Here is a 24,130-nt window from a genome sequence, read left to right as displayed (position 1 = left end):
TCCCTGTGTCAAAACCTGAAAAACTGCACAACAAAAATGGGTGCAAAAGAATGGATTTTCTAAAAATGCTTTTAAATCTGCTTATTCTATCAACATGACAAACTCTAAGCTTATTGCTCACAGCAGTTCTTCATGTTGCCTTCCACTGAAAAATGATGATTACATGAGTCACTGCACATTGGTCAGGGCAAAATATCCCTGCCTGCAAAGCCCAGGAAACAACTGCCAGGGACACACCGCACCCCGACTAATGAAGTAACTATTACTTGCTAGTGATTTCTATTTCTGTTCCCATTTCTGGTGCCCCCTCCCCCACTCCCCATTTCCAGTTAATAATGCATTTTATTACTGCAGACTTGTGATTTTGTAACATTTTCAGCATGCTGAAACCACAGACAGTATAAAGATGGATGGCAAAACAGCTCCTCAAAAGTGAAGTCAAATCAAGTAGAGCTCCCCCTGGTGACTGGCTGCAGTATAGGTCATAAGCTCCACCTCCTCCATGTTAGCGGGTGGGACTTCGGCCAAACTAAAACACTAAAATACATGTCAAATACATTTTAGGTAGTTAATATAATGTTGATGCATGTTCAAGTGTCAATTTTTTGGATAAGTTTCGTTAAAGAAACAAGATGTGACACAATGGCAACTACCAGTTGCGATGCCAACCGCTCTGTAAAGCAGTTCACGTGGGTCTGTGAGAGTTGTTAAAAAAAAAAGTAGAGTGTTTAATCCAACATTTCATTGTAACTGGTGGAGGTAGAGCAGAGTGTAGTATTAATTAAATGAAAACGCAAGGGGGTCTGCTGGAAGTGAGGTCGGATCATTGATATCGCGGCTCCGTGTAGCTCCACTCTCGGACCATACTGTGCAGACTCTGGCTCCAAACTCACAAGATGTATCCCCTGGAAAATAGCGTCAGTTTGGCCAGTGCAAGGAAGTGGGACGCTTTGTCCATATTTATATACAGTCTATGGTTCAAACCGATACAATACCAATTTTGTCACAATTTTCTTTAAATAACCATGTTTTAAGTCCTGCAACATGCTATTGGACTTTTGTCTCTTTTATTATGGCAAACACAAATTGTTAACTGACTGTATAGTTTCACTACTTCATTTGCTAATGCATGAGAACAGAGGGAAATGGGGAAAAAATATATATGGAGAGACATGTTGTCAGGAATCAACAGTAAGTGTTGAGTAATTCCCCGGTGGTGACCGGGCAGGGCAGGTGGTGCTAATCTATGGTCTGAGTGTTGCGTGAGGGTGTAGCTGGGTCACAGAGGTTAGGGCTAGTTCTTTCTCACCGGTCTCCTCCTCCTCCTCCTCCTCGCACTGCCCTCCTCTCTCTTGGCCCGGAGCGAGACTTTCTCAGCTGCTTCTTTGTTAAACTGACAGACCCTAATAGAATAAATAAGGCACCTATTTTTACCTGGCTTCTGGCAGGGTGATTGCACTTACGCACCACCGCGCAACGCTGCACTGGAGGTTGGCAACAAAGCTGACACCTGACTCGGCGGGGGAGGGCGCTGAGGTTTAGGAAGGAGATCATGGTGAATTAATTGAGAAAGAATATGGAGAAGCAGTCAGAGAGAAAAAAAAGTTAGGTATGTAGAGAAAAAGATGGAGAAAAGACTGATGTTGAAAACAATGGGAAGAAGTTTAATTCTTAGTGACAGTTTGCTGTCTGTTTACTGCAGACGCATAGTTACTTGCATCTTAAATTTCCATCAGCATTCAGTATTTTCAGTTTAATCTGACATTTAACAATTTAACAAGCTCTATACCGTCACCTTCAGGTGTTTTTGAAGCATACTCGATTTTTAATTGCTGCCGCAGTGTTCTGACAGAAATGCAAAGCGTCAAATTATTTTGAAGCTGTTTTCAAGCAAACCAGTCTCCACAGATATTCCGTGTGACAGGTCACTTGACGAACGCGAGAAGAGGCAAACCAAATAAGGCTAATCATATTCACATCCACTCTGTGTTTAGGTAGCGCTGGTACTGTCCTCATTTTCAGAGTTTTTTTTAAAGAAGTTTGGAGGCAGTTCTTGAAATATGTTTGAGCAGCCCACCCAGTATTTGATGACACGAGGGAGATTTTTTCTCGTTAGTGTGAGAGCATATAACCGTTAGAGGCTGGGAGAGAAATCTCCACTAGTTATAAAGTAAAGCTTTTTAATCATTTTTGTCTAAGAACACTTTTTTTTCCACATAAATAACTGAAAATATTATGTGATTAAAAAAAACAGAGACAAACTGATGAAACCATCTGCATCTGTGAAACTTGTCCTTGGAGTTTTAACACAATCCACGTTCCATTAACTTCCGGACTCGACTGCAAGCAACTGCAACAATCCTCAATCAAAACAGTAAAGTGCTCATTCTATTTTTATTGTAGCTCATTCCATTCTATTTTTATTTTTATTTTATTCGATTTTTAGGTATGTATACGTGTAGCATATATGTGTATATGTATATGGGTGTGTATATGTATGTCTATATAGATACATAGATATATATATATATATATATCTTATATTTTTACATTTCATATTTGTACATTTTATGTTTAAGTTGCTGCACCGTAGGAACTTTGAGGAAAGAAATTTCAATCCTGTTATGTGTTGCACATGTCAGTATTGACAATAAAGCTGACTTTGACTTTGACTTTTGACTTAAATGGTTTGGTTGTTGATCTGAATGAGTTCATTGTACCAGCTTTGAAAAAGCATTACCATTAATAGATATAAAATCTTTGGCTGGTTAGCTATTATGTTGACAACATTTTTCTCTTGATACATTCAACAACGGGTGGCACAGTGGTGTGGTGGTTGGCACTGATGCCTCACAGCAAGAAGGTTCTAGGTTCACCTCTACAAAGGAATTTTGGATGTTTTTTTTGGGGTTGAATCCATCGCAACCAAAACCCTGTGATAGAGTCTAGAGCAGGGGGCACCAACCTTTTTGAAACTTCAAGGGTACAGAGTAATACGAAGGGCTACCTTTGATACAAACTTACTGAATAACATAGCCACACAGTTCACCTTAATAATAAGAATAGTTATAATAATAATAACTTATATGTGAGCTGTCTGTTCACATTAGTGGTTGTTGTTATATCATATTGTTGTTAATGAATCCTCACAATAAATATTAGCAATGATTTGCATAGTAGAAACCTATTTATTTAAACATGTAGCATTTTCATTATTTATTTTTGTTCCTATAATTCAATTTCAGCATTTGAGCTATCACATCTCTCTCTGACTCATCTATCTTCCTTGACTGCACTGTATGAAAGAGCACATTTGTAGCACTTTGTTTTATTTTTTGTTCAAATGAACACCTTTGTGACATTTTTGAACAAATTATAAACTGTTTTTCAAGGTTCAGTGTTTGAGTTTAACGCTGCGATGTTTCACTAAAAACATCAGTTCAGCTCTAAATTCGCCGGCCTCATGTAAAAACACTGTCTTTAACTCACAGGCTTTTTCCGCCCATAGTGCGTTGCCAGACGGGGAGTTAGTATGGAAGCTAGTCTGTCACATACTGAACTGAAGTGTCTCTCCACATTGTGCCATTTTGCTGGTGCCATTGCAGCCTCATAAATGAGACATACACATCACCTGCATCTAGCTCCTCAAAGTAGCCGCGGCCGCTTCCATACTTCGGTAAAAAGAAAGATGGCGGTTTGTCTTACACGTGAATTTTATATAAAATAATGCCATGTTCAACTCTACATTAATGCAAGTGTTTCTGATCTAAAAAGAACAGCAACACAATTAAATACAATTTTTAGAGGAGCTCGAGGTGACAAGTGCTATTTTTAGAACATACCCTGCAGGCGACTCACGTGGTCCCTGCAGGTGACCAGGTGCCCACTAGAGGTGGGCGGATCGATCCAAATATCGATAATATCGATACCAACGTTGGTATCGAGATTGATCGATACCAATGTAATGAGATCGATATTTAAGTTTCAGTTTCTCTCGTTTCAAAGAGTCGACCTGACTCTGTTTGTCTAGATGCCGCTGCTGTCACAGAGCAGATCAGGCTCGTTTTGCTCCTCCTCTCCCTCGCGTGTGTTTGTTGTACCATCACGTGACTCCGCGGCGCCAGGTGACCGAACAAGCCCACCGCTACCAGCAGGCTCGGCCAGCAGCAACTCATTACACACAACGAGTGAAAGAGTAGGGCTGTTTGGTTATATTTTCGGGCCGAAAATGAAACGATAGCAAGTTGTGCTATTTGTAAAAAGGTGATAAGATACAGTGGTAACACAGCAAACTTGTAAAAGCATAGCCTATAGAATTTTTTAAAATCTCCGCCCACTTGGCCCCTACAGATCGCTGATACGACGAAAAAAGTGCACCAAAGGGGAGAAATGTTGTCTTATTTTTGTATTGTATTGTTCTTCCTAAACACCTCCTTACATTATTTATAATATTTGTTGTGGAGTGATAATTTTTTACACTTTGTTTCCTTAAGAAAAAAAAAAATCCAGAAAGAAGTTCAATGAAGGGAGAGATTAAGTTTTTATTGTAGTTTCTGAACATGCCTGAAAAATAATTTGTTTTTATTTATCCTCAAGTGATCATTTTGTGTTGTTTCTGAACAAAAACTTTTATTGTGATAAAGTATTTTCTATTTATTTATAAACCAAATTCTGCACTGAACTTTAATTGATTAATAATCCAAAAGGAAAATCACAAAAACACTTAAAATGTCATGAGAATTAATTCAGATTTAGATTGATTCAGATTGATGGCGCATCTACCTTATTTCTTTTAAAAAGTATCGATATCGGTATCGGTATCGGCGATACTGGCCCAGTATTTACTTGGTATCGGATCGATACCAAATCAAGCAGTATCGCACACCTCTAGTGCCCACAGTGGCCCCTGGTCTAGAGTCTATCACCCCGCCTCTCACCCAATGACAGCTGGGATAGGCTCCAAGTGGTTACAGAAAATGAATTAATGAAAGGACATTCAACAGCCACATGGGCACATAATTGGAGTCATGTCTCTGTTCATAGTGAATCTAAGTCTAATATATGTTATCTCCACCTCCATCTACTTGTCTCATTGCTAAACCTTGCTTGCTAGCTAGTGGCAAGCTTTGTCTTTCTTCCATGTGGTGCTAAGCAGGTAGCCCACAATGGGTATCAAGGATTTTTGTTCATTCGTTTCCATTGGGACAACCGAATAGGCCCCAGTCGGTCGATGGATTTGAACCCACAAAAAACATCCACAATTCTCTGTAAAGGTGAGGAAAACTGCAAAGTGAGGGTGATATCTTTTCTCTGGTTTCATCACTATGAGCAACACTTGTTATACTGAACATAGTTTGATTTTATGCACTTCTTAGTGAAGGTTAAAATGCCTAAAAAAGCTGCAAAACCTAATCTATTCACTGGATCTCGATGAAAAGATTTGGTCTGTAAACGAACCTGCTCCAGCAAATATGGGAAGTGTAACCACCCTGCACCAACTGAATTTTGCCATGGTAACAGCTTCCAGCAGACTTTAAAAGCTCCTTAACTTTCCAATCAAATGAATATTTTTGATGTAATAAACGGCTGCAACATGAACAGAGCGTGCAAAGGCTTTCATGAAGTTCATGTCTCATCCCGAGCGTGGTAATTGAGGTCGTGTGTGTGACAATGCGAAACTCACATCACAACCCGGCGCGGGGAAAAATGGGCTATTAATCACCCGGACAAGGCATCACGGTCAAACACACACACAGACACAGACTGACCACGGTTAATGAGCTATGGCAATGTCTCCACAAACATGATAGTCTGGCAATGTGCACATATCCGTGTGCACATTACACCGTGTGCTTTTTTCACCAACTGAGCTGGTTTGTTGAGTTGTAATTCGCAGGTCATTCAAAACTATTACAACATATATCTGGGGATGCTCTTAATTGATTTTATACTGAAGTAAAAGTCCACACTAGATGTTTTGGGGTTTTGCTTTTCAAGCAGCCAACGCAGTCTCTTATTTTCTTAGAAAAATTTGATTTGCTGTAAGTATAAAACCTAATTCATACGGATAAAGAACTCAGATCTACAACAGAGGAACGCTGTTTAAGTATCTGAAGAATAATCTGAAGAACTGACCTTTTTTTTGTAAATGTGCTTACATTTGATGTCATTATTAGCCATATACTGTTCATAACTAAGCCTTAAAACTGCTGGTAGCAGCTGTGACCCAGACAGCTAAGATGCAGAAAATTATCAGCCTGGCTTCTCGCTGAATATGGAGGGAGGCTGCAGTTGGGCCCATCTTGTATTTGGAGCAAAGGGTGAGGACATGGATCATCAAACTCTCCTGTGAGCTCATTACTCCCTCCAAAAGGCCACGACGTTTCCAGGAAGCCAGCAAGAGATTAAGAAAGATGACTCTGATTTCAAGTTTTTGCCAATGGAATCAATTTCGTTTCCAAGAAATGGATGGTCCTGGGCCAGGCAGAAACAGTTACCCATTTCGACTGAATCATTTCAGGTCTTCACAGCCCAACGAAATCACTATGCCCCCATTTCACAGAAAGAGAAACAATTCCGGATAGATTTTGCACAAGTTGAAACAATCAGATATCACATGGATCAAATCAGATGTTTTCATTGTTGCTTTAACATGGATAACGACAGGAAACGTGGCGGAAGTAGTAAATAAATGTAAATTATGCTACTGTGAACAATAGCAACACCATGTTGTCACTTATGGCCCCTAACCCTGACCCTCTAACATGAACATGAATTCATGTAAGCACACTAATCCTATCTGTTTTTTCAAACAACAAATTTAACAAATGTATTTCCTCAGAATTCTCCAAAGATTACAGTTTTAAAATCAGGAAATAATTAGAAACTAGAAGTACATGTGTGCGGCGGCACAGTGGCAGGGTGGTTAGCACTGATGCCTCACAGCAAGAAGGTCACCGGTTCGAATCCATGGGCCGGCTGGCCTTTCTGTGTGGAGTTTGCATGTTCTCCCTGTGTCTGCGTGGGTTCTCTCCGGGTACTCCGGCTTCCTCCCACCGTCCAAAGACATGCTTGTTAGGTTAATTGGTGATTCTAAATTTGCCATAGGTGTGCATGTGATTGTGAATGGTTGTCTGTCTCTGTGTTAGCCCTGCGATGGACTGGCGACCTGTCCAGGGTGTACCCCTGCCTCTTGCCCGATGACAGCTGGGATAGGCTCCAGCAGACCCCCGTGACCCTTAACAGGACCAAACGGGTATAGAAGATGAATGAATGAATGAATGAAGTACATGTGTGCATGCTCATGTTTATACTTATGTTCAGGCCTATCATGCAGTTCAGTCAAAGCAATAAACTCAGTAATAGCTGTATTGTTGATTGACATTTATTGTTTTCCCTGTTCTCATTGATGAGAACCTAGTGTTGCAAGGCCATGTCAAAAACTAATCAATTGCAAAGTGATACAATTGTGTGGCCACGGGAGTAGACAAACTGAAGTAAAAACAATGAGACTTCTCTCAACTCAGATGTTTCTGCCTAAAGTCCCTCAGACTCTTCAAGCAACCAGTAAAGAAGGAGGGTGAGGATTAGTGAGTGTCAGAACCACTCTTCGGGGTGAAATGGGGTGCGTCCATGAATACATCAAGTAATCGTGGAAGACAAAGCTGTTCCATGGGAAATGTTGGCTGATAGAGGAAGTGGCTTACTTCAGGGAATCCTGCTACTGGCTAGAAAAGGGCGGCACAAATGACAGCAGCAAGGCTCTGATCCTGGCAGCACAAGTCCTAAGTACTGGATCCATGAAGGCAAGGGTCTACCAAGACAGTCCAGCACATAGCACCATCGTACAGTGGGAGGTGTAACATCTGTGCATGAGTTAGATGTTTCTAAGTGGGTCACACCACTGAAGATTGTTGAGAACAACGAAGTTAAGACCTTGTGGGGAAACAAGTCCCAGACTGACAAGCAACAATGTGGGGCACTCCCAGCAGGAAGTTGTAACATCAGGAAAAAGGAGCATGAGAAGATCAAGAAGTATCAGGGTCTAAAGGAACAACTGGAATACATGTGGAAGGTGAACTCTGCAGTGGTCCTAGGAATGATAGGAACAGCTAAGAGAAAGAAAGAGCCTTAGCTTGAGCAAGACACACACCGCCACCCCACATGGGGGTGACACAAAATATACTTCTATATAACCTTGAGGTCTGCAGAAAAGTTGATGAAAAGTGCAGGTTCACCGACATCAATCCAAAGAAAATTGCCTTGATCTACCAAGTGGAGGAAAAAACTTAAAGTCAGAGTTTGTTAAAAAGAAACAAGAAGCAGCATAGGATTCTTTGATTGTGTTGAATTGTTTAGCACCATCTGCAACTGGTGTGTGTGTGAGAGAGAGAGAGGGGGCTGAAAATAAAGAGTAATGCACTTTTCGTGGGGGTGGGCCCTCCAAGGGCATGGAGGCAACTGTGAGTGAACTGTGAAACGCAGCAGGGGTGTCCTTGGAAAACATAAGTGAGGGGAATAGTAGTGGCCGAGGCGAACAAAGGAAACGTCTGAAGACAGTTTGGGGTTGCCGAGGTGCAACGGCAGGAAGAGGCGGACTATTATTTATCTCTGCTCCGACTTACTGGAGAAACAAAGAAATGGACTGGCATAAGCTGACATTTTGCGTGATAAAACAAAGAGCAAAGAATTTAGTAGCTTTAAGCTCTTCTGGAGAGTAATTGCACAGGTTAGAGAAAGTGCTTGAGATAGAACGGCGCTGAATATAGGGCAAATCCACACTACGATCTACAACACACACTTCTTCGGTCTGGACGAATCTTACCAGATTACTTTTACCAGATCCTCTGCTACACACAAATGCATATGGGAGCTTATACTTTGAAGCAGGTAATTAAACTACTATTTGCTTTGAGTGTCATAATCCCCCTAAATATATTTGAATTATTTTAGATACAAAACAATTAAGAGCTACTTTGTGCTGCTGTATACTGGTAGACATAAGATTTTTACTTTATGATGAAATACTGCAGTAGGAAAATACAGAATGCATTTTTTTCCTTTTGTGTTAAAATATAGAAGCATGGACAACAAAATGTACTAATTCTTTAATGCGCAATGAGCATCTGAACAACTTTTTTCTACTCTTGTGAAGTTTAAACTGCATAAATGAAGTGTGTATTTTGTATGTAAAACCTCAATGTCTGAAGTAACAAGGAACAAAAATATAAATATCTCCCTCAATAGTGTAATATAAAACGGCTTCACTCAATTAAATTATCATTTAGACACACATAATTAAATTCAGACAAGGTCAAATTTCTCATGTACCATGTAGGGCGTCATGTCATTTTCAGATTTCTCTGCTAGCGGTAATACATTTAGCATGGATACAAAATAATGCATTGCTTTTTCTATTTAACAAACTAATTTTACAAATATTAAATAGAAGACACACACCTTTGTTTAGATAAATCTGCTTTACTGAATAATAAATGTATATTCTATGATTACATGTTATCTGTGTTTTATGAAAAATAATGTATGTGTCTTGTCTTGTATGGGTGATGTATACATAGGATGTTTGCATGAGTGCAAAAATCACTATGGAAGGGTGCTGTGGTTTGAAAGTCTAGTGTATCTAATAATAAAGTAATAAATACAAATGACTGAATTATGATCATCATGTTAAAAAAAATATTCTGAATAAATCAAGCGGAATGGGAGTTTTAGATACTCAGAGCAAATTTCAGCCAATGCCAAAATATGCTGAGGTTCAACGTGAACGAAGAAGAAATGTGTGTTTGGAAGAATTATGGTTTGCTGCAAATGTGCATAACTCAAAAAGAAGGGTAGGGCTTCATTTAAAGAGGTCCCATGAGAAGTTTAAGTGTTTCTCCTGGCATGCATTTAATGGGCAGTTAAAATATGATCAAGACTCCTGCCAGTTCTAAATTTGTACCATAACAATCCAAGTCTACAACCAGTGTTACAAGCCTCGACGCATTTGGGGAATGTTTATAAATCACGTGTCCGCCTTACCTTTTTTGTAGCTCAGGCCAACAGTTGTTGTGAAATGCCATTTAGAACAAACCTCGAACATAATAAACAGACTTTTACATGCTGCGTGTGAGTGTGTGTCCCCTACCTTTGCTGATGTCCTGGTACTCCAGCCACAGCTGTCTCTGGACCTGTTTGTTGGGGTACCAGATGGTACAGGACTCCTGGAAGCCGTACACTGCCTCCTGCACAAAGTGGTTCCCAAACTCCCTGAGGATGGAAACAAAGTCGTTCCGCTGTGTTGCCCCATCCAGAGAATGGATGGCCGAGCTGAAAGCTGAGCAGAGAGAGGGAAATGAAAGTAGGTGAACACTTCCTATTGAAACAAATGTAAGGGAAAGTTTGTGGATCACAGTTAGCACAAAGGAATGCTCCATGTTGCGTCTATCACTCTCCAACTTCTTGGGGACGAGTTGAATATTCACGGCACAGTCAGCTTTGTTAATTGGCTTTAGTAATACGTACAGCAGAGGCTGATGTCCATATTTTTGCACGCATTAGGGAGATGTTGGCCCTGATAATGTGTTATAACTTAATGTTTACAGTGTTCACTATCTAAGCTGGTTATTACCACATTTGCAATAGCAAACTAGTGCTGTTTCTTTGTGGTTGCAGTATTTGGCCATGAATAATACTACAGAACCAGTGAAGCAGAGGACTATTTTTGATCTGATGTCGGTGGAAGGTGAACCATTTGCGAATTACCAGAGTTATTACAATTGATCGTGAGGGTAATTGGAGAGTGTGTACCTGGTTTAATAATTTCATCACAATCAATTCAGAAGTTCTTGAGATAAAGCCATTCCTGCTAGCAGATTGCAGTTTGAGAAGAGAATAAATATCCCAGAATTTTCAGTACAAAGATGTCTTTGTAGAGTTTGAATGAAATCATCAGCATCATAGCCTCGGAACACAATTGATTTTCTGTGCATGGGAATTGGCTTTTCGCACAGCGTTTGCCGTGACAGTGCAGTCCAATACGTGAGAGGCAGACTCGGCCGCAGGAGTTACATATGAGGGCCAGCGCTAATGAGGTTAGCAGTGTAGTGGCATCCTGTTCAGTGTTTCGGACAAGGTAATTAATGTACATCAGATTCTAATATTTAGGACAGACATTAGAATAAGAAAAGTGTGCTTCTAACAACATTTTGGCCACCTTTTTTAATCAAGATTTGTCTCACTTTATTGACTGCACAAGGGTATGTAAAATTGCGCCAGGTAATGTGGGAGTTGTCACCAAGTGACACCAAGAGGGCCTCGCAGACATCGGAGAAAACGACTCAACTTCTATTTATCAAATTTATCATCCAATTCATAGATATGAACAAGCAACGAGCTCACATGAAAAACATTCATTAATTAATAAAAATCTCAACATACACTGACTAAAGTCCTACTGATGCTAAAGTGATGGTGAAAAAGTGATGATTAGAAATCTGTTGAAGTGGGGTTGTATGAGGTACTTATATACAATCTGTTGTAAAGCACGTCTTATGATGTTACCTCACTGTTTATTGTTACAGTCCCATCAGGGAAGTCACAAAAGTAGCAAGGGACGACACCTAGAACCACAGCCCAGACCATGTTGCTTGACCATTGCCTGACTACCACCTGCTTCCATTTTAATGGAGGTTTCCACAGGAAAAGACACAACTGTGTGATCGGGTCACCAGTGTCACCTGTAGTGGCCAGTCTGCTGTATATATGGAAGAGGTAGAGAGCAGAGCCTTGAACTCTTTTACAGGAACCACCCCCAGCTACTGGTACAGTTTGTGGACGACATCTGAGTTGAAATTAAAACACATGAGGTGGAGGCCTTCACGCAGCACATCAATGCAGAGGATGGCAACAACAAGTTCACTCAAGAGGATATCAGTAGAGATACCCTGGCCTTTTTATACTGTACAGTATTTGTTAACAAGGACAGAAGCCTCAACTCTGAAATGTAAAGAAAACTCAGAACACACGGACAAGCATCTATTATTTGATCCCCAAATAACACAAGCTGGGGGTCATCAGAACCCTACAGCATCGAGCACACACTGTACCCACAGGACAGAGGGTAAGGAGAAGGAAGGAAAACACATCAAACAAACACTCAGGACATCCATCCGTCCATGTGCACATCCAAGCTGGGCTTTTGTCAAAAGCACATAAAGATATCCCAGAACGGACAAAGAGGAAGAGAACAACAAGAGGAGGAACATTGCCATCCCCTACATGGCTGAACTATTAGAGAAACTCAGGAGGATTTTCAAAAAACACTGCATTCCCATTGACTTCAAGCCCGGTAACACACTGAGGCAGAAACTTGTTCACCCAAAGACAAAACACCCAGACGAAAATAGAGCAATGTAGTTCATGTAGTTCAGTGCAGTGAGGAATGTACAGACTAGTACATGGGGGAAACAAAACAACTCTGTCACAACCACATGGCTCAACACAGGAGAGCCAGCTCCTCATGTCAGGACTCAGCTGTCCACCTGAAGGACAAAGGACACTCCTCTGAGGACAACAACAGACACATTTTAGCCAGTGAAGACAGGTGGTTTGGAAGAGGATTAAAGGAAGTCATCTATGTCAAATTGGATAACCCTGCTCAGGGGAAAAGGGAAGGTGGATAGTCTGAATTTCTGATGGGCACTGCCCACAGATGTTCCTGTTGAAACATCAGCTCCCCATTGGTTATTTAGAACTAAAGAAGCTACTTGGATGAGTGGTGTAAGTCCAGTTGCCTTTGCTTCAGGTTGTTTTTTTGCCATGGTGAAGACTGAGAACCTTCACAGACATGGTGGTCAGCACATCCCCAGCTTGGAGAAACAAAGAGGAATAATGAACAGCTGTGGATTGGGTCAGCAGCAAAACTTATTTGAGCCACCTAGAAAAAGGCAGACCTAAAAATAATTCAATATTAGGGTATATGTATGCTATATTTAGACTATTATCAGAGCTTTAACTCAACAGCAAGGTTGCAGAGTGCATTTTCTTACAGAGAACTGGAGCAGTTACATCGATCTATGCTCTTTTGAAAGCAGACAGACTCCTCTGACAGAAACAATAATTTCACCTTGTGCTACTAGCCTACCATTGCATCTGTTTGTTTGTGCTATTGTGTGTCTTTGTTGAGTTAATATGTAAGTTCAGATCCAAATTAACGCCACAGCGACAGAAAAGGCAACTCCCACGCTTTGCGAGGCGAAATTGCAGCTTCTGCCAATGGAGTCTGATGATTTTTGAAGAGAGCAATAGAAAGTCTTCAGTTCCCCTTTAGAAAAACACGTCAGCAAAGTATCCCAAAACTAGGGGTGTGCTGCACCACCTACGAAGGTAATACTGTGTATTGATGGTTTACATTTCAAGGGCACCTGAGGAAACCTAATCTGCATACACGCTGCAATGCTGTCGAAACTTCCAGAACTTGCAAGGAATAAGTGAATCTATCAGCTGCTGTCTTCAAGGTCAATAATGAACTGTCCTCACATTTGGAACTCACCGTGTTAACACAAACCAACTGGCATATCAAAAATATGGGGGCTCTTAGGGCCTCTGAGGTACTTAGACCCTGCAGCAGTTTCCCAGGTTGCTGCTTTCATTCAGCCTTGATACTGTATGTCTAATATTACTATCTCACACATCTTTTTATGTATTAACAGTCTGACATTATGTAGACAGTCCATTTGTGTCATGTGTAGCCTTATTTCTAACCATTTCTTTGAGGCATTTCAGGGACATATCACGCCAACACAAAGCCAGTGTTTCCTTCTTTATTTATACTGGTCTAAGTGGCTGTACGAATCTCCATGGGTTAAGTGTTTTCTTTATCACAATTAAGAGAGCAAATTCCCTTTAAGGACTCTGTGTCCCAAGTGGTACCGAAAGTGAAATGACAGAAAAAGGAAGAAAAGGATTTCCACTGAACTTTCTGACCAGACAACAGAAGGCTTTTTATTTTTTTGCAAGGGGAGGTATTATATTGTGACATACACCTTTTAAGACCGCTGTGTTGCCTGGATATGAGTGGGACCGGGTCATCAGATGGCGCCTCATTGTGTTCCTGTCTGATGTTTGGCACTGAAACTTTTCATATTGTATCTTACCTTTAACTCTACAGTAAGGTTTTGGAGTGCATGGTATACCCTTGTTCACGTGTGACAGGATAGAGCCAATCAACCAGGCTCGGTAAGATTGAGAATAATTTTTGTAAGAATAAATGATAAGCTTTGTAGAGACCTTAGCCTTGGTGTAGCTGTGTGTTTTCTGTACTCTTCAACTGCCCTTACTGAAGAAACATGGATCCAAATTGTTACAGAGGGTTGGATAATGTCCAATTTCATGTTTGTTTGATTTTTAAAAAAATAACTTTTAGAGTTAGTGAATGGGTATTCAGAACAAGAAATGAGAATGAGAAAGCATGTTTGATATGTTTGATATGATACATGGACCAAACTACAACAAAACGAGATTCTCTCTCAGCCAATATTGGGAAGGAGATGGGCAAAAGCAGTTTATCATCACGATTTTCAGGAGAAACAGTATTAATATCTCAGCACTCAAGCGCTGCCCGCTCTTACTTCTCCTCTAAAATTAAATTAGGAGGCCGCTGAAGTGAGACACAGAGAGCGCAGTGAGGATGAGCGATGGGGTCTTTGCTATCAGATGTAAAAATCAGTAGCCTCACCCCTCCGGTGGCTGCTGAAATACGATGAGCTAAAGTAGGAAATGGGAGTAAAAAAGACGGAGGCCATCCAGTTGCTGCTAAGAAAATAGAAAATGTATCCTCAGCAGAAGTGGCAGCCACTTCCAAACCACAGCAGCGCCATTGGAAATGCATTAGAGGTGTCATGGCTGCAGTTACAGTAAGGTGGCTGCACTTATCAGAATGGAAACTATTTATGATGGATTTATGAATAATGCATGCACTTGAAACACGACACAAATCCAAATTATTAAATGTCACTCCTCCTAACCAGGCAGAAGGATTCAATAAAATATCTGAACAGATTTTACCCTTAAACACTGACAACAGAACAAACCAAGTGAGGCAATTAAAAAGCAAAAAAATAAAAAATAAAAGTACATTTTCTTTTTTCAAAAAAATTACACATTTAGAAGAGAGAAAGCTGTCAGAAAATATGCAGTATAATCTGTGATATGTCAGTAGCCAAGAGCAGCCTTCAGTGAAGGTATTGCTTGACTAAATGCCTATCCACAGCTATCTTATTCTGTGAAGTTTCCATGGCAGGCGCTGTCAGGATACTTTGGTCTTACTATGGATCCAAAGATTTGTGATATATGACGGGCGATGAGAGAGACAGACTAAAAGACAAGGAGAAGTACATGAAATGTGTATTTCTGCATGCTGGACTCATGCTGGATATCTATCAGTCTATGCAGACAACTACATATCTGTTTCAATAACTGCCATCACATTTATGACATCTCATTTTCATATTAATCATAATGAGATGTTAATCATGTGAGAAAATGGGACAAAAGAACCGTGATGTGTCACGTGTTCACGCTGTGCTTTGATTGTATGCCGTACATGTGTTGTAAACCACTGGTGTCACAATTGGCCAGTTCCACCGTCTATAATAAATGAAAGGTTGCCACTCACATCTCTCAAGGACAAGCAAAATAACAAGCTGGCACGCGCACAGATGGATATTGTACACAACTTGTAGTGCAGGGTAAATAATAGGTGTGCATTTTTCTGTAGTTGTATGTGGGCTTGAAAGTAAAATACCACCACTACTGGTTCACAGGGGAACGACAAAACAAATACACATGCAAATATGAGGACGTCCTTCCTGTGTTATCCCTTCTGATTTAAGTACAATATTAACTCCAGTCAAAAATCATATAATCTTCTGTGTAAACCCAGTTGTCTAATACTTGCACCACAGATGTTGTGATTTGAAAACCAACAAAACATTGGGAAATAGCTCCTCAAAAGGATAATAATGGTAATAGTGTGTGCTGCAGGAATCCTTTGCTTTGTGTGTTTGGCTTCCTGAAAACACATTTGTGTTTATTGCTGGAAATATATGATAATGAAGGCAGCTGGAAAGTGGGTAAAGAGAAAAACAAACCTGTGTATTAGTGGTGAATATATAGAGATATATATAGAGAGCGCTAGGTGCTGGGGGAAACCACTTTAAAGTCATGGATGACAACAGATCTATGAAACAAGGCTCCATCAACTTGAAACTGTTTTTGACACAGGTGATGGCGTGTCCCAACATATCATTCATCAATCATTCATTCATCTCTGACATTCAAACATCTCTTCTATATTATACAATGTACACCGATGAGCCACAACATTACAACCACTGACAGGAGAAGTGAATAACATTACCCGTCTTGTGTCAATTTAATGTTCTGCTGGGAATGTTTTGGATCTGGCCACCCATCTAGTACCACCCACCTAGACCAGACCAGACACCCCCACCCCATAGCAATGACACTCCTTGATGGCAGCAGCCATCCCCAGCAGGATGCAGCCTGACACAGACACACACACAAAAACGCTTTAGGAACAACTCATAAAACATGAAGAACAGGACAAGGTGTTGACCTGGCCTCCAAATTCACTGGATCCCAAACTGAACAGGTATCTGTGGGATGCTCCACAGAGGTCCCTCCCCTCAACCCATAGGACCCATAGTCCTCCACTAACAACATTCTGTTGCCAGACACCACAGGACACCCTCAGAAGGACCATGTCCATTCTCTGATGAGTCACAACTGATTTGGAGGCACAAGGGAGACGTACATAATATTAGGAACGTGGTCATAATGTTATGCCTGATCAATGTATAAAATAGTTTAACACATCCATTACTTCAGGCACTGCCTGTAATGTGTTTTCATGTGCTGTGGCTGTGAGGCAATAAACATTCTTTAAACTTTATGGGTGCTCTGTGGAAAGGCCACCTTTTTATGTGAACTGTTGAAGACCTTCCCCATCCAGATTAGCCTTCTTGTTGTTGTTATTGAGAGAAAATCCTATTTATGCCATTTTGTTTTCATTTATTTCGGACACATGTGTTCTATCTCTGGGTACTATTGAATATTACAAATGATTATATATTATTATGGCCTTAACCAAGGACTTAAGGCCGTAATTACAATAGTCAGCTGACGATGCATCAGAAAGCTTCGTGCCACTTCTTGTTTGCTTGTGGTTGTGGAGCAGCCATAGTTAGCAGCACTTTTAAAGTGACGCTTAACTAATTAGCAATTAAAAACTACTTGACCCGCATCCATTTACTGCCCTTCAGAGTTCTCTCTGAACCATGCAGCTGAACAGCACCACCACCACAATCAGTACTTAATTGACTGTTTCAACAAGGGTTTAATTTCCTGTAATGGACCTAAATTGAACAAGCTTACAATAACATAATAGCGCAGCACCTGGGTGTCAGGTTTAGTGCAGGGCAGCATTGTCTTAACGGATCCCAGAGCATTTTGAAAACGGCAGCTCTGTAAATGAAGTACCTTGTATAGAAAATGGCGTTACCTCTGCTATATTTACCTTTCTACTATAAATAAACACACAAGTATGGTATATGTTACATAAAATATGAAATATAAAACTATTATTCCATATTATGGTTTGTTGAACACTTATCTATCTAGCGCCAAAAATGATAGCACTCGCCAAGGCAGATGAAAGGATGGCAGTCAGCCAGTTAATCACATAGCTGATCAAAATTGAATATTAAAGTTCTCAAGCTGTTAGGATGAGCCGCTAACCTTGATGTGTCATATTAATTACAATGCGGTAAATAATTGATAGCTGATGGCGCTGTTTTTCTCTGTGGAGACTGGAGCAAGGTTTCCTTCAGCATAAATAAACAATCAGTAATAACAAATTACACTGATATGCATAACTGAAAGCCGCCGAGTGATTTACCTTGAGAGAGGACCCACTGATTGAGTTTGACGTGGTAGAGCACCGAGCGAAGACTCCAGTGCTGAACGAGCGGGTAGCCGGTTACTTCACTGTAGTTCACCATACCTGCAAGCATCACAGAGAAAGGGGAAAAAAAGCACATTAATATGGATCAGTCTGTGGTGTTATATGAAAGCATGGCTCAGGGTAGTCCAGCACCACACCTGTAAAACCATATAGGAAAACTGTCATATTAATGTGTTATTTACTCTCAGCAGTCTTCAGTGCTAGATCAAAGGGTGGCCCTACATTGCATTCTTGTTTACTTTACCTGAATAATCAGGAAGGAGATTTTTTTTTAAAATATAAATATTAATACTATATTAGATGACAGGAAAGAGGAGCAAGCAAAGTCTACGGCGCAAGATCAAAGAGGAGCCCGATCTGCAGGTTGCCCTCCAAGAAAACGCAGGAAATGGCAACATTTACGTAAAATCTATCCAGAAATATTGATACAGTGGAAGGCAGGCAGCAGGTCTTCGGTGTTAGATGAAAGTGGAGGCAAATATCTCACTTCAGTATACAGTACATTCACAATAATCATCGTGATTTTCATATCACTCGCGCCACACTGACAACTCTTCCATGGTGGTGCGAAACTCAAAACACATTTTGGCAGTTTCTGAAACGTTTATTTCCGTCTTCCAAAATGTTTCTACATCAAAAATGATCAAACTCAGAGAATCTACTGTATGTGCATGTATGTCTTTGTAAATGTATGCAAAGAAATAGCAGTTTTGCCACAAATTGACTTATCTCTTCGATCTTAATCTGCATGGAGAACCACCATTACGCGGTGATCAAAAAGGGAAACGGTGAAAGTTCATAATAGTTTTTAAATAGACCTTGCACAGAGACAGCAATATTCTGTAATACTGTACATCAAGCTGTAAGCCAGGAGCGAGTGACACATCGACTCACTGATCCACACCACCAGGATCCACAGCAATGACACTGGGATATCATTCAGGCTGGATAACTATGGTCGAACGGTAACAAGAAGAGGAAAGGTTGTCAGGGCAGAAGGGATTGAACTGCCAGAAGACAACATAGCAAATGCTGACAACTGCAAGTACCTACGAATCCCGCAAGCAAATGGAAGCAATCAGGGAAAGCAGCCAGAGCTGAATGTCTACATAGAGTGAGGCAAGTCCTGAGAAGTCATGTGAATTGGAAGGCCAATGTCTGGGCTATGAATACCTAGGCCGTGCCGGTCATCAGATACCCTTCTGGCATAATAAGTTTGCCAAAGGAGGAGACAGAAGTGGCCGATATGCACAAATCCTACCAGTGGCTGAAAAAGGAAGAACTGAAAGAAGGCACAGAGGCACTTATCATTGCAGCAAAGGAACAGGGTCTGACAGAGCCTGCGGGACTTCCAGATACAGACTGACAAAACGGTGATGGCTAACCAACAGAACACAGTAGTGGTGGACAAACAGCAGAAGAGGACTGTAGTGATAGATGTAGCAATCCCAAGCGATGGCAACATCGGGAAGAAGGAACATGAGAAGATTAAGAAATACCAAAGGCTGAAAAAATAACAAGAAAATACGTGGAAGGAACAACATATCAGATCTCTGTCCAGAAGAGTGCAGTACTAGCAATAGTTAAGATCCTGTGCAGGACCATAAAGCTCCCAGGCATCTGGAGGAACTGAGCTTAAAGAGAAAAGGACTGCCCACCCAGAAGAGAGGATTTTTTATTTTATTTATTTTTCTGTTGTATACTACACTGCACTGTTTATACTACAGATGGTCTATCTTCCATTGTACTCTATTATTAGCCACAATCTGCACAACTGGATTTCTTTGTGTATTTATCCATACTACAATATGTATTTCTGGCTTGGCTTCACCTGCTACCAAGGTGCATGGAGGAGGACTCCAGCAGCACCTGTGCATTGCAGCTCTTCAGGGTCAACCCCTGGCCCTTGACCCCGATGAAGGCCACGAGCACGGAGTCTGTACCCAAACTCCATGCACATACAATTAAGCTGAATCACCGTCAAATTCAGAAATCTTGTAAAATCCCAAATAATCTCATAGGGGATTTGATACGCAGACCTAAATTTGAAAAATTCCTCCAACCTCTATGTTGAACAACTAATGAATAGAGAGAACGGTTACATCACTATAAATCATGTGATGCCGTCATATTTTCCATGGCACTTTTACACAGTGTTCCTTTACAGCCTAGTATATTATCCATATTGATTTTGTCTCATTTAGCGATCCTTTCCCTGCTGAAATCAATAATCCCCATCTCTTCTCCCAGAAGAAGTCGCCGGTCTGCGAAGGTTTTTCATTTTGATGCACCGCACGGCCTGTCAAGACGTCACGCGTGCTCGGCGCTCCCGCGACCAATGACCCGCCGTCTTATCTGTGTCTACAAATAGTGGGCGCAGATAAAGCGCCAGCATATAGACATGTAAATGAACATGTAACAGCACACACGAGGCGGAGGAAACATTCATCACAACCCAGTAGTGGGACAGACCTAGCGGTTCAACAGACAAGTGCGTGCGAAAGAAGCCATCAGCCGCTTTCTTTCAACAGATCAATTATAGATTATAGCACAAAGTGAATGAATAATCTTTGTCTCTTCTTATTTAGGGATAGCTGTAAACAACTTTTTTTTTATTTAACCACAGTAAATTAGTGGTCTGCTAATCAGCTGCAAGACCCCCTCATTTTTACATAAGACTCACGGAACAGGTCTTTGACATCACTTATATGAAGCCATAAGCATAGCTGCAGAATATAAATCATGTAGTCTCCCATGGCAACTGACAGCCATGTCATGCGGCAGCTGTGGGATTACAGCCATACATCACTGTGACTGCCCCAACCGTGTTCACAAGCCCATCCAGAACGTATCGGGATAATGCCGGTGACTGGGACACGTACCCCGCGACTACAGACACGGAAGAGGGGAAGAAGAAAAAAGAGAAGGAGGAAAGGAACAGAGGAGAAATGTATGTAGAGATTTTGCTGGGTGTGCATGCGAGAGATGAAATGAGACATTAGAAACAGTAAAAGGAGGGAGATACAAAAGTGGATAGTATATGAAAAAGTGAAAGAATAGTTGAATGAATAGGGAAAAATACGCCTGTCATCTCCAGTGAAGGGTTTGCGATTTGTATGAATGCCACTGAGATGAAGATGTATCAGTGACCAACGTGAAGAATATGTGATGCACATTTTGGAATTGAGACTGGTCCGGACAGTGTCACAAGCTATAAAGGACATGCTTCATATTTCCTTTCAAGGATGTCCAGCTTGAAATCATATTTAATTTCAACATTTGGACAGTTTGGAAATGAATATGTAGTTTTGCAAATTTACCACAACTTGAAAAGAAAAAGCTAAGGGAAGGATGAAGTTCGTCCAAGTTAAATGGGAAAATGTTTCTGTGCTCTATAGAAAAACTAATGGGAGCATTTTCTGATCTGTCATCCAGCAAGACAACATAATTTACTAGTGCCTTCCAGAACAGACAACTGCTTGGACATGATCGCAAATGTTGCTGACAGTGTTTCATAAACGACTGTCACGCACAAATTGCAGATAAGTTCTCAAGTTCTACAATCCTGTCCAACCTCTGGGGCTGAAAGAGAAAGCCAGAGCATTCGTTGAATGGTCACTTGTCAGCAAGGCAATCCTCACAGACCTCCATGTTAAAGTGCAAAGATGAAATAAACATAGTGGCAACCTGGTAAACCTGGTAAAAACAACTCTATCGTTTTCCCATTAATCACAACTGTATGGGGGTTGAATCTTTGCATTATCCAAGAGTCAGGCACTGGTGACAGCAAGAGCCACCGCAATGAGTTTTAAACTCAGAAGAAAGCCCACAGGTGACATCACGCAGGATTCATCCATCTTAATATAAAGTCCATTGTCTCACTATAGTTTTTCTTTTGATGAGTTCAAACGGCCGACATTAAAGCAATACAAGTTGCAGCTTGTGTGAAGCGAATTTCATGATAAAGGTCCCTGGATCATCAAATCAAGTTCAAACTTTCGGTCTTACTAAAGGTTACAGCAGCTCTGCTTGAGAACAGAGGAGAGCTGGAAATAATTAGATTAATTATTCATTTTAAAACTTTATTTATTTATTTATTTATTTTCATTTTCAGTGTTCAAATGGAAAATCACGTTTCTTACTGGTCAAGCCAATCCAGCCATATAAAAGTTCTCTTCAAATTCATATTAGATAGGTAGTCTTTTTTTGTTTTGTTTTCGTGGATAAATGAATGAAAATGCCTCAGGTTTACCCACACGTGCTGTGACTTTCTAAAGAAGGGACTAGGATGCTTATTCAAAATGCAACAGACATTGCATTTATGTAACAAGGGACATGGTCCCCCTCTGAAACTGTGATTAAGAACTTTTTCTAAGAAACAAGTGACTCAGTTGCATACGCTCATAATTACAGGGCAGTTATTTATTATTTATTTAGAGTCAAATCTGAGCCTTGGAACGAGCTATATAATGAGACTGGTAAAATTAGTTCTGGTCTAAATTTAAGGAAGTTGGAACAATAGTATAAAAAATGAATAAGACTGAGGCTAAAGATTGAATGTGACCCTGCGTCTATTTGGAGCACAAACACACAGAAACAAATGATATGAGGGAGGATGAGTGTTGGGGATGCGTGCTAGGCCACTAACAGTTCCTTTACAAGGGTGCTGTGAAAATGTAACATTTGGCAGAGGCCTGACACCACCTATGAACTTGATGAATAAGCCTCTAAATGTGATGCTCCTGCATTGTCCTCACCTTCAGCTACATCCATTTATCCCCTCTTATGGGAAATGGTTCCCCGGGACGATGGATATATTCCCCAGTACCGAGAGAGCGAGAGCCCACCACTACATAACCTCCCCATCCACACCCCCACCCCCACCTCCCTCACTGAAAATGAATAACAAGCCCAAAACATATACAGTAGCACAGCGTATTCTTCTTCTTGCTGAAAGGCCTTGTCTCCCTTTTAGCCCTGGGGTGCTCTGCTCTCATTGTCTGACAGAATGATTAATTTGACTGAACTTCACTTTGCAAACATCCCAAGTTCACAGTCTCTCTCTGTGCAGCCGGTGCCAGAGCCTTTCAGAGGAGCGGCTTCGTCAGGGCCGCGCTGTGTACGACAGCTGATTCCCTTTGTAAAAATACAAGCCGTAAAGATGTCTCTCGTCAAAAACTCACTGGGAAGAAGTTTTAAAAGGCACCAGATAAATAAACTTTGCCTGCTTTGAAGCGGTGTAGCTGCGAGCGGTGCACATATGGCTGTCATTTAACACCGCCCTGGCTGTTATGTTTTCCTGCACAGCTCAGGTCCAAACAGCCATACCTTCAGCTAAGGGCAGAGCAGAGATCAGAGGGGGGAATACATTTACTACTGAAACTAACTAGGCTCTTGGGTAGTCAAACCATAACTGCTGTAACACCACATTCTACGTGGAATCACTGCTGCAGATACGCCTTTTGATTGGCAACATACAACAGCATTCATACAATACTAATGAGCGCTGGACACTACTATAGACTGACATGGGAGTTGGGTGTCACAGGAAGCTACAGAGAACAACCAGGATGACTAGATATTGTAATGTAGTGATTGTGGTTTGCTTATTTATGTTAATGGTTAAGTCCTCCTCAGGCCACCCAGCAGTCTGTTAAGTGTTCAGACAAATGGCATAATTAAAATGCACAATGACCACAAACATGCAAACCTTTGTATGATAAACGGCTGCAGTAAACACAGTACTACCTTAATGGCCAGTTTTTGCTTGGACGACTCATTTAGTTGTTGACTCATCTGAATGTGATGTACTATGTTAGCACTGCTTTATAATTAATGATATTTCTTAAGTGTTAAAGGTTTGTATATTTACACAATGTAGCAGCAAAACATGGGAAGCACCTTAATTGCACATAATATAATGCAATGCAATACAACAAAATCTACCACAGAGCTGCATCAAAACCTGCCTCATTTTGTATTGTATTTAATTTTCTATTTTTTTTCTACTTATTTAATGCTTACTTTTTTATCTCCTGTTTCCTTAAACTGTCTGCTGCTGCAATGCTGCAAATTCCCCCCACT

General features: G+C 40.8%; 1 protein-coding gene across 1 annotated transcript in view; it reads right to left on the bottom strand.

Moving 5' to 3' along the window:
• astn1 (astrotactin 1) overlaps positions 1 to 24,130 on the bottom strand; it is a gene marked incomplete at its 5' end in the record, with an annotated part of 409,253 nt that overhangs the window by 146,390 nt on the left and 238,733 nt on the right. The window contains 2 exons of the mRNA XM_084545838.1: positions 10,148 to 10,336; positions 17,981 to 18,085. Of these exons, the coding sequence (XP_084401964.1) occupies positions 10,148 to 10,336; positions 17,981 to 18,085 (294 nt within the window). The remainder of the gene's footprint in view (positions 1 to 10,147; positions 10,337 to 17,980; positions 18,086 to 24,130) is intronic.

Source organism: Chelon labrosus (assembly GCF_963514085.1).
Source record: "Chelon labrosus genome assembly, chromosome: 6".
Classification (NCBI taxonomy): Eukaryota; Metazoa; Chordata; class Actinopteri; order Mugiliformes; family Mugilidae; genus Chelon; species Chelon labrosus.
The sequence above is the reverse complement of the archived record's forward strand: the minus strand, read 5'-3'. Positions and strand labels throughout refer to the sequence as shown.